This window comes from Aulostomus chinensis, chromosome 1 (assembly GCF_037954235.1).
Source record: "Aulostomus chinensis isolate RoL2024-O1b breed Wild chromosome 1, RoL_Achi_v1.0, whole genome shotgun sequence".
In the NCBI taxonomy this organism is placed as follows: domain Eukaryota; kingdom Metazoa; phylum Chordata; class Actinopteri; order Syngnathiformes; family Aulostomidae; genus Aulostomus; species Aulostomus chinensis.
The window spans coordinates 68101999-68114304 of record NC_141320.1 but is presented as its reverse complement, the minus strand read 5'-3'; the positions used below and the strand labels follow the sequence as shown (position 1 = coordinate 68114304).

The following is a 12306-nucleotide window of genomic DNA, read 5'->3' as shown; positions in this document are numbered from 1 at the left end:
TTACTGTCATGTTGTGAAACCACGTCCAGTTACATGAATGCAAATGGTCACCACAAGATTAAAAAGTGTCTTTCCTTCTTTTCTTGTGCGTGCCCGTGGGTTTTATCCCATTTGGATCATTAGAAGCTGTAAATGTCACGTTGCCATACCGATGCTGGGTTGTCTCTGGCAGCCAGGATCTGCCTCTGTGTGCATCCCCTGGGCTGCTTGTTGTTCAGGGACCTGCTGCGTGGCCCGGAGGCCGTGTGAGTTCGGTGGCGGCGACACTCTCGTCTCTTTGTTGTTTGTGTTGATGACCTCGCCTGCTCTTTGTTTGCTCTCACATGGACTCTTTGTCTCATCCACTGTGGTCCCGTTGTTCTTGAATGGTGCAACACTGGAGCTTTTCTTCTCCTGTGCTCTGAGATAAAGAGCCCCCATCATAGCATCATTGTGGCAGCGGCGGGAGCGGCGAGGTCAGTGTGGTGCCGCTCTGATCCAGACTCTGCAGACACACTAATGTTGCCACGCTAAAACCGTGTTCACCCCGCTGGTTTAGTGTGTTGGCATGCGATAATTAGCCATAAATACAAAGAGGGAGCTTGTGTGAGTTCTACACTGATGACAACCTGCTGGGTCAGGAGATCAAAGACGGCAAGGCCCCGCCCACAGAGCCACTGTCTTCTCACCAGCAGCACACATGATGATGTCATGGGGGGCTTTCACAACTGCATTTAAACTGCAATGTCAGAATGCTACACAAATGGAACGTCATGTTGTTCGTGGGTCATTGCCACGACAACAATGTGCACAACCTTGAAGACAACAGCAGACAGACAGTCGTCCCCGGGGACATTCGTCATTGGGTGGAAAATATTGGCTCGAAGTCTTAGGACGGACATTTAAGCACAGATGGTTGACGCTCCCGCGAAATCATACAAAGATGTATTCTGTCACAGAGGCTCCTCCCAGTGGGCGTTGCCTCCCGGCCAGGGTCATCATGAGTGATTGTGCCTGTGGTCGCAACACTCAGACTGACAGCTGGGCTGAGGCGACCATGATGCGCTCCGTGTGGACGTGTGTGCTGCTGCTGTCCACGCTCACCACTCTGGGTTCGTTTGCTTCTGCCTGGTCACACACGCCGACTTTGTTATTGTTGTTATGATTGACAATGACACAGCTGCTTTTCTCTGAAGACGTTACTCTCATCCGCCGTGATCAGATCACGTGACGTTTTCAAAGAGCAAAAACAAAACAAAAAAGAACGACTGCAGGTTTGAAACTCTCCCAGTTTTTGTTTGACGTGGACGGACCCTGTAAGCCTTAAGATATTTGTTCAAGCATGAGCGGGGGGGGGGGGGGGGGTATTTTGTGGAGTGACAGAAACAAACACAAGAAAACCAAAAGAAAACAAATTGGTGCCCCGTTGTACACATCTGGAAATCTTTTTATGTAGTTTGATGACATCATAATTTTGTTATATTTGCACCCCTGGGGAGACAAAGTTCTGCTGAAGCTGTTTGTTTTGAAGGGTTGCAGCTGACAAGGTAAGGAACACCTGTAAATATACATCTTTTAAGGGAAATATTTGTATATAATTTTACTATCCTTCAATATTACATGTATATGTTCATATTTGCAACCAATGTTTAGTTTGTCAGGTACCCAAACAGTTGATTGGGCATATTTGTGGTTTTTATTGTATTAATAGGATATTTTTTTCATTTTAGATTGGATTTTTGTGTATTTTTAGCCCAGTGTGTAATAAAATGGGCTGAGGTGAAAACACGGCCATCCAATCAAACGGGAGAAGTTGTGCTGGAGAAAAAGATACCAGACTTGGGGATGGTAAACATTTTGTAGGTGGTTCATAAAGACAAATCAGAAATCTCAAAGACGGCCAAATAGGCTTGGAACTCTGAGGGTTGAGGTAAAATGGGAGGTATCAGTAGTAGTGTTCATGTAGGAAGTGGTATTAATAGCAGTTGTGGTATGAGATCAGTTGTTATCAGTAGGAGTATTATCATCAGATGAGGATGGTACGAAGGAGGACGGAGGAAGATGATGATGGTGTGATGTGTCCAGGTGTGGCCATCAGGTGTTACAGCTGTAAAGATTATACATCCAGCTGCTCCAAACAACGAGACTGTAGCTATGACGACGCCTGTCTGACGCTCACCGAGAGAGGTACCTGCTCCTACCACTACTACTGCCAATGACTAACTCCCTGCTACTACCACTCACCGCTAGTAGCACTTACAACTTCTGACTACCACTGGCTGCCACTTATGACCCGCTACTACCACAAACTATTACGAATGCCAATTACTACCCACTACTACCATCAGCTATCTGCTACTAGCACTAACTGCTACTGAGTATATCTGGCTACCACTTACTACCTGCTACTAGCACTAACTCTCCGCTACTGGCACTAACTACTACTGACTAGGACTAAGAACCACTGACGACCACTGAATACCACTTACTACACACTACTACCATTAACTACCTGTTACAACCACTTATTACCTGTAACTAATAATAATTATGACCAACTACTACTAACTAACTCTGACTACCACTAACTACTGAAGATCACCACTGACCACAAACTTCTATGACTATTACCTACTACTATAAGTGACTACCACTGACAGCCTGCTTCTACCACTAACTAGTACCAATTTCTACCCACTACTACCACTGACTAAAACGAACTACCCACTACTACCACTGACTACCACTTACTATCTATGACTTCACCTGACTACCGACTACTACCACTGCCTACTACCAACAGCTACCTGCTACTACCACTTACTACCTGCAACTACTACAGACTACCTGCAACTACCACTAACAAATACATATTACTACAAGGTGATGAGGTATGCTAGTCCAGGTGTGAAGCAGGTGTCTAGCGTGGGTGTGTCTGTGTGGCAGGTGGGATGACGTACCGTCAGTGTCTCAAGTACTCAGACTGTGAGTACAGCCGCCTGGGCCAGATGTTCCCTCAGGTACCGCCTCTACTCTACTTTGCTCTCCTGTGTTCTCCTCTGCTGGAATCTAATATGTTCTACTCTTCTGTTGTGTGTCTTTGGCCGAGGCCTTGCAGTGCCGCTAGCGGCAGCATTAGCAACTGATCACTGATCGATTGTTATTGGTCATCTACAGGTGTCAAGTTTTACCTTCAAGTGCTGCAACTCCGACCTGTGTAACTCCGCCTCCTCCATTGCAGCAAGCTCTCTGATTGGTCTGCTGGCCTCAGTGGTCATCGTGTTCTGGTTGATCCGCTGAGGAACTTCAGAACTGCAGAGCTGCTTCACGCCTTGAGTCCTGTCCAATGATAAAATCTGACACTGATAATTGATCACATGATCAATGCTCATCTGATGATTGATTCTTTATCGATAAGGACACAGTTGGTCTTGTAACACTGAAACCTTAACAGATATGTCTTGATTTGCGATCACTCTCTGCTTTGCTCTCCGAGTGTTGATGATGTAATCAAGCTTCCAATAAACAAACAACCCAGTCTGACTCCCTTCGCTTGTCTGAATGCTGAAGATGACATGAAGATAAAAGCACTTATGGAGGTCTGTTTCCTTTGGTGAGGCCATTAGCTGGTCAAATAATTAAAGGTTCTTTCAACCCAGGGGGGCGTGTCCTAGGAAGCAGGACTGGGGTTTTCTGGACTTCAAAGATTCTTCCCTTCCCAGCAGCATTGATCACCATGGTAACATTGTTTTGTCCACTAACCTGGTAAGCTGATACCTGGATATGCTGAGCTGGGAAGGTTAGGGTAGCGCCACCCGACTCTGGTTGAATCCACACCCACGAGATGCCGGACGAAGCTTCCTGACATGGAAACTTTTTCATTTTCAGATGTGAGCCGTCGTTAGAATGTTCCCGTCACTTTGTGTACACGACAGTTTTACAGTGCCGCGCCGGTAATTTTACAGTCTCTGGCCTTGTCGGAGACTTTCTTAAGCCAACAGAAGGCTGGTCAGCAGATCTTCTGTCACAGACTATGGAATTTTGCATTTCAAACAGGAAACAAGCTTTTCTTTCAATTTAAATCAAGTAATTCAGACTGAAACGCTATGAATGGTTTTCTTTCCAGTAAAGTTACTTCATTACTGGCATCTTCATTTCTTTGGCACAAGTTTGTGTCTTAACTTTGAAACTGTTGGAAAGAGATCATCTTCCAGCAGGACGGCTTTTATTTTGACATCAGCACAGGAAGTGGTCTGTGTGGAAGAGGCAGCTTGATGCAGTCTGGTGAGGAAAGTGACAGGATAAAACTTTGATCAGAAGAGCAACTGCTGCCCTCGCCATTGTCCTCCTGGCTCAGAAGAAGAAGACAAAGAAGAGGTCTTCATCAGTCACATGAACAATCTTCTTTGTTTGACCAACTTGTACCCGAACAAATGATGGTGTTTTGGTCTGCGCAGGTTGATAACATCAGTGAGTGGGTGATGATGGGGATGACTCATCAGGGGTCACCATGGTGATGATGGTCACGAGGTGAGGAGGGCGAGGTCTCAGGACAGAGCACCCACACACCTTCCATGATGTCTCACTCAACAGGCAAAGACGCACAAAGATGTTTATTGTAGGTTTCCGGATGGATGGGTAGATCCCAGCAGATCTCAGGATGACAGTAGATCATTCTCAGGTTGGTAGATCTCACCAGAGTACTTTGAGCTGCACCACTGGATTGGAGTAGATCACAAACATCATATCATTTAAAAAATAATCACTGCAGGTCCCAGTAGATCTGTCTAGATCCTGATAGTCTCCATTGTGTTTTTGTTTCTGTTTTCCAACATCGGACAAGCTCAAACTGTAAATCTTCATAGATCCCCAGAGATGAAAGCAGATCTCAGTAGATCCCACCAAATGCAGATTTAGGACAAAGAAGGTGGAAGCCATGAGAAAGAGGAGGAGGGCGAATTAGAAAAGTATTCACAAGTCACATGTGAACTCCTCCTGCATGTCACTGCCAGTAGATTCTCTCAACAAGACCAGATCCCTGAGATCCTCATGGATCCATCAAAGTTCTGTTTGCAGGGCTCCATTTTTCCAAGGTCCCAGCCCTGAATTGTTTCTGTTACCCAAACCACCATCTAATAGCAGAGACAGACTTCCTGTTTAAGTGAGTCATCAACTTCGTCAGTTATTTCAGCCCTGTCGATCACGCTGATTGGTTCCTGATTGTTTTCCAATCTAATGACAGAGGAGTGGCCAGTCTGGCTCCACCCATCCTCCACTCTTGAGAGTGTGACTGCAGATCCATGCACAGAGGCCACACTTAAAGGAGGGCCAGGCTCCCAGATTTCCTTGTACTTTTTGTTATTATCCCTGAATCTGTTATGACGTCTCCATGGTAATCAATAAATGTGATGTTTAAAAAAGGAAGCATCAAAATCCAGAACACAAAATGGATGCAGGGCCAAATTTACCTCCACCCAATCAACAGCCACTACCAGCTAGATTGGTTGGCTCGTTCAGCTGTCAATCAACAGCTGAAACCAGAACACACCTGACTGGGCAGCTTAGCTGTCCGTCAAAAGGCTGATACCAGGAAGCCTAAAGCAGGGACGAGGGCCTTGTTGGATCGCTGAGCAGCGTCCAGGAGGACGAGCACGGATCCAGAAGAAAACCCAGCAAGAAGAAAAAGGTCTTTCATAGAACGAGCAACAGGTGAGAGGAGGAGGGTGAAAGGCCCGGGGCAGTCCAGGGGTTCCTGGGTTCGTCTGCTCTCTGGAGGAGTCGTAAAGAATCAAGAGACACACAAAAACAGTCTCTGACCAGCCCCCATCTCTCAGACGACCAACAGAGCTGTCAATCAGTACTACAGGTACATTGTTAGTGAGATGTCACCATGACAACCACAAACTCTATAATGGTGGATGGAAGGAGAGCTGATCATAATAGATCACCATATTACTCTAGAATCTAGAGTAATATGGTGATCTATTATGATTGATCTAGAGTCTAGATCATCCAATCATGGTAGAGAAAGGACAGAAGGACAACACATGACTGCATAAATGACTGGTACCCACAACTACACACGACCAAACACTGCTACACTCGACCATGTACGGCTACGCACTACGACATGTCAAGTCCAGTCAGGTTTATTTGTGTGTCACCAAACCCCAACCAAAGTTCTGTCCTGACTCTGTCCAAGGAGAGCAGGTCCAGCACCTCCCTTCTTCAATGAACCTCCACCCAACAATTCTCCATCAGCAGCACATCCTGCAACAGCAGCCACCAGAACCTTCCTTTACCAGCAGGAAGGTGGAGCAGATCCAGGATCAGTGGGGACGGAGAGAGAGCAGGAGAGCAGGACAGAGACAAAGACAGAGAATGGAGGAAGACAGAGAGACAGAAGGAGAGAGAGGGACAGAGATAAAGAAGGAGAGAAAGGAGGAGAGACTGATGGACAGAGACAAAGACAGAGAATGGAGGAAGACAGAGAGACAGAAGGAAAGAGAGGGACAGAGATAAAGAGAGAGAGAAAGGAGGAGAGACTGATGGACAGAGACAAAGACAGAGAATGGAGGAAGACAGAGAGACAGAAGGAAAGAGAGGGACAGAGATAAAGAGAGAGAGAAAGGAGGAGAGACTGATGGACAGAGACAAAGACAGAGAATGGAGGAAGACAGAGAGACAGAAGGAAAGAGAGAAAGAGAGAGAAAGGAGAGACTGATGGACAGAGACAAAGACAGAGAATGGAGGAAGACAGAGAGACAGAAGGAGAGAGAGGGACAGCGATAAAGAGGGAGAGAAAGGAGGAGAGACTGATGGACAGAGACAAAGACAGAGAATGGAGGAAGACAGAGAGACAGAAGGTAAGAGAGGGACAGAGATGAAGAGGGAGAGAAAGGAGGAGAGGCTGATGGACAGACGGGGACGTGAGCAGGTGGAGCGACAGGTGGCAGCTGGAGCCTCTTCAGGTCTGGAGCCTCCTCCAGCAGCACCAGGATCTGGGATGAGGGGAGAAGAAGACGAGTTAGTAACACGTGTGAGGACAGGAGGAGGAGAGAGAAGCCCAGTGCATCATGGGAGATCCCAGCAGTCTGAGCCTATAGCAGCAGATCTAAGGGCCAGCCTAAGCAGTCCTGACTATAAGCCTGATCAACAAGGAGGTCTTAAGTCTGCTCTTAAACCTAGAGAGGGGGTCTGGGTCCTGGACTGAAACTGGGAGACGGTTCCACAGGAGGGGAGCCTGATAGCTGAAGGCTCTGGCTCCATTCTACTGTTAGAACTCTAGGAACCAGCAGGAACCCTGCATCCTGGGAGTGAAGGGTTCTAGCTGGATCATAGGGGACTAGGAGCTCTGTCAGGGATGAAGGAGCCTGACTGTTGACACACTACCACACACCACTACACACTACACACTACAACACGCTACTATACATTGCTAGTACACACCACAATAAAATACTACACAGTGCTACACATCACGACTTAGCTAAGCTGAACTGAAGGTAGTAGTAGTAGACTTCTGCTGCTATCTGTGTGTCCTTCGATGGCTGTATCGTCCAATGCGGGATGCACACTGTCTGAGTCCATGACCGTCGGAACGATCGACAGCGGCACCCTCAAGGGAAACAGGCTTGATTCCACACTTCTCTAGACATGTCTTCAGTTGGTCCTTCAGCCTCTTTTTCTGACCTAGTACTGGACACTGCTATACAGTACTACACAGTACTAGACACTGCTATACAGTACTACACAGTATTAGACACTGCTATACAGTACTACACAGTACTAGACACTGCTATAAAGTACTACACAGTACTAGACACTGCTATACAGTACTACACAGTACTAGACACTGCTATACAGTACTACACACTACTAGACACTGCTATACAGTACTACACAGTACTAGACACTGCTATACAGTACTACACAGTACTAGACACTGCTATACAGTACTACACACTACTAGACACTGCTATACAGTACTACACAGTACTAGACACTGCTATACAGTACTACACAGTACTAGACACTGCTATAAAGTACTACACAGTACTAGACACTGCTATACAGTACTACACAGTACTAGACACTGCTATACAGTACTACACACTACTAGACACTGCTATACAGTACTACACAGTACTGGACACTGCTATACAGTACTACACAGTACTAGACACTGCTATACAGTACTACACACTACTAGACACTGCTATAAAGTACTACACAGTACTAGACACTGCTATACAGTACTACACAGTACTAGACACTGCTATACAGTACTACACAGTACTAGACACTGCTATACAGTACTACACAGTACTAGACACTGCTATACAGTACTACACACTACTAGACACTGCTATACAGTACTACACAGTACTAGACACTGCTATACAGTACTACACACTACTAGACACTGCTATACAGTACTACACAGTACTAGACACTGCTATACAGTACTACACAGTACTAGACACTGCTATACAGTACTACACAGTACTAGACACTGCTATACAGTACTACACAGTACTAGACACTGCTATACAGTACTACACAGTACTAGACACTGCTATACAGTACTACACAGTACTAGACACTGCTATACAGTACTACACACTACTAGACACTGCTATACAGTACTACACAGTACTAGACACTGCTATACAGTACTACGCACTACTAGACACTGCTATACAGTACTACACAGTACTAGACACTGCTATACAGTACTACACACTACTAGACACTGCTATACAGTACTACACAGTACTAGACACTGCTATACAGTACTACACAGTACTAGACACTGCTATACAGTACTACACACTACTAGACACTGCTATACAGTACTACACACTACTAGACACTGCTATACAGTACTACACAGTACTAGACACTGCTATACAGTACTACACAGTACTAGACACTGCTATACAGTACTACAAATTACTAGACACTGCTATACAGTACTACACAGTACTAGACACTGCTATACAGTAGTACACAGTACTAGACACTGCTATACAGTACTACACAGTACTTGACACTGCTATACAGTACTACAAAGTACTAGACACTGCTATACAGTACTACACAGTCCGAGACACTGCTATACAGTACTACGCACTACTAGACACTGCTATACAGTACTACACAGTACTAGACACTGCTATACAGTACTACACAGTCCTAGACACTGCTATACAGTACTACAAAGTACTAGACACTGCTATACAGTACTACAAAGTACTAGACACTGCTATACAGTACTACACACTACTAGACACTGCTATAAAGTACTACACAGTACTAGACACTGCTATACAGTACTACACAGTCCTAGACACTGCTATACAGTACTACACAGTCCTAGACACTGCTATACAGTACTACACAGTACTAGACACTGCTATACAGTACTACACAGTCCTAGACACTGCTATTCAGTACTACACAGTCCTAGACACTGCTATACAGTACTACACAGTACTAGACACTGCTATACAGTACTACACAGTACTAGACACTGCTATACAGTACTACACACTACTAGACACTGCTATACAGTACAACACAGTACTAGACACTACTATACAGTACTACACACTACGAGACACTGATAAACAGTACTACACAGCACCAGACACTGCTATACACTGCAACACAGTACTAGACACTGCAATGCAGTACAACACAGTACTCGACACTGCTATACAGTACTACACAGTCCTAGACACTAATAAACAGTACTACGCACTACTAGACACTGCTACACAGTACAACACATTACTAGACACTGCAATGCAGTACAACACAGTACTAGACACTGCTATACAGTACTACACAGTACTAGACACTACTATACAGTACTACACAGTACTAGACACTGCTATACAGTACTACACAGTACTAGACACTAATAAACAGTACTACACAGTACTAGACACGACTATACAGTACTACACACGACTAGACACGAATAAACAGTACTACACACTGCAATACATCACTACACACCACTATACATGACTACACATTACTATACAATATTACTCACGACTCTACACTGCTACACTAAAAACTGCAGTAGAGAGCATCGCCACTGAGTTTCTGCTTGCTGTCAAACAGTTGTAGGATGAAGTGGAGGAGCTGGCAAGAGCAGCGCAAGTGAAGGCGGACAGGCGGAGATCCCACTGCACGGAGCACCAGACGGTTGACATGCAGGAGGCAGCAATGCTGCCGCCAGGGTTGGTCCAGAGCCTAACCCTATCCCTAACCCTAACCCTAACCCTAACCCTATCCCTAACCCTAACCCTAACCCTATCCCTAACCCTAACCCTAACCCTATCCCTAACCCTAACCCTATCCCTATCCCTAACCCTAACCCTATCCCTATCCCTAACCCTAACCCTAACCCTATCCCTAACCCTAACCCTAACCCAACTTACTTGTGGAATGAAATATAAATGTGACGTTCAAAGGTACATTTACATTTCAGATGAGTTGGCAGCCTGGTGGAGCAGTGGTCCTCCCTGTGGCCCCCATCAAGAAGGTTGTGGGTGGAGCCCCGGCTGCAGCACGGGGTCTTTCTGGGTGAGTCTCCATGTTCTCCCTGTTCCTGCTGGGTTCTCTCTGGTACTCCAGCTTCCTCCACAGTCCAAAGACATCAAGAGGGACCAGGTTAATCCAGACTCTAAATTGACCGTAGGCGTGGCTGGGAGAGCCAATGGTTGTCTGTCTCTATGTGTTGGCCCTGCCATGGACTGGTGACCTGTCCAGGGGGAAGGCTGCTGGGATAGGCTCCACCCCCACCACCCTCAACAGGAGAAGAGGGGGAACATGGAGGGAGGGATGATGGATGATGGAGGGAGGGATGGATGGAAGGATGGATGATGGATGGAGGGCGGGATGGATGGAGGGATGGATGATGGATGGATGGATGGATGAGGGAGGGATGGATGGATGGATGGATGGATGATGGAGGAATGGATGATGGATGGATGGATGATGATGGATGGATGGATGGAGGGATGGATGGATGGATGATGGATGGATGATGGAGGGATGAATGATGGATGGATGATGGAGGGATGATGGAGGGATGGATGGACAGACAGATGGATGGAGTCAGCAACAACATCGATGGTCCTGCCATTTTCTCCTCTTTCATGTTTGTCATTTCTGCACTTGATGAACTCAGAACAGCTTCATTAATCATGAATGGAAGTGAATTTCTGAAAGTAAAAATATGAAAGCAGACGATCAGCAGGTTTCGCTGAATCACTTTATGATGTTGGGACTGTTTTTCTTTTATGAGTCAATAGAAAAGTCCATTTCCACAAGTTTGCTTGCTTGTTTGTCAGCATTATGACTCAATTGTACCTCGACAATTCATCAGCAATTTATAGTCTGAGCATGAATTCATCATGCGACTAAAAATAAATGACACAATGTATTAATTGTGTGTGCGCGTGCGTGTAGTGTGTGTGAGATGACGATGATGTCAGGAGGACGTTGATCATGTGATCAGCTGATCAGCTCAGTTGTCTTCAGTCGTTCGTTGAATCAGCAGCTCGGAGTCGGTGAGTTGAACCTCTTATTCTTTTGATTCTTCATGTTAAATCAACCAGTTGTAACTTTATTGTTCTCAACAACACCGACAAATGTCACGACAGCTGTCCTTCCATTGTGGCTTAGTTTGGATGTTTAAGCCAAATGTTTTTTAGCACCTGGTAATGTGAAGACCACTTTGTTTGTTTTGGGAGGGCTGAAGTAATTTTCTTTTATCAAAATTTACGTTTTCATTAAACATACATCATCAGGCCTGAGCCTGAAATCCAGGAACTTCATAAATTTCACATCCATTTAAAAGGGTTTCTTCTTCATATGACAGAACTCTTTTTCTCTCTCTTTATTATTTTTCTCCTGTTTTTTTCATGAAAATATTTGTGACTTTCCTAGAAATATTTTTTTTTAAAAATCCCACCCAGCAGCAACACAAATCTGTTTGTTCTCCCTCAACTGACTTATTTACTGTACCTCCTGTAAAGGACTCATCAGACAGGAAGTGACATCAAAATGGAGCGAAAACTGGATTTGTCTCGTCTGACGGATGAAGAGGCGAAACACGTCTGGGAGGTGATTCAACGAGACTTTAACCTGCGTAAGAAAGAAGAGGAGAGACTCGGGTACGTTGTTTCGTCCTCAGACACATGTTGACGCTGTAAAACACAGGAAGCAGACATGTCTGGAGCATGAGACACATGTTCTTGTCATCAAGGCATTAAATTGGCTGTTTAGCAGCTGGAGCTTGGTGCA

At 45.4% G+C, this 12306-nt stretch overlaps 2 protein-coding genes across 5 annotated transcripts in view; both read left to right on the top strand.

The window, feature by feature from the left end:
- Positions 1-954: 954 nt before the first annotated feature.
- Positions 955-3522, top strand: cd59a (CD59 molecule (CD59 blood group) a). Its single transcript, XM_086204772.1, has 4 exons — positions 955-1091; positions 2065-2166; positions 2926-2999; positions 3157-3522. Exons 1-4 carry the CDS (start codon positions 980-982, stop codon positions 3277-3279), a joined length of 411 nt encoding a protein of 136 aa, XP_086060898.1. The 5' UTR covers positions 955-979; the 3' UTR covers positions 3280-3522.
- Positions 3523-11541: 8019 nt separating this feature from the next.
- Positions 11542-12306, top strand: part of mlpha (melanophilin a) — a 7757-nt gene continuing 6992 nt past the window's right edge. For 2 of the 4 annotated variants that reach the window (XM_086202741.1, XM_086202738.1), the window contains exons 1-2: positions 11581-11720; positions 12039-12176. In XM_086202741.1, the coding sequence (XP_086058867.1) occupies positions 11704-11720; positions 12039-12176 (155 nt within the window). In that variant the 5' untranslated portion in view covers positions 11581-11703. The other 2 variants (XM_086202739.1, XM_086202740.1) reach the window with 2 other exon arrangements.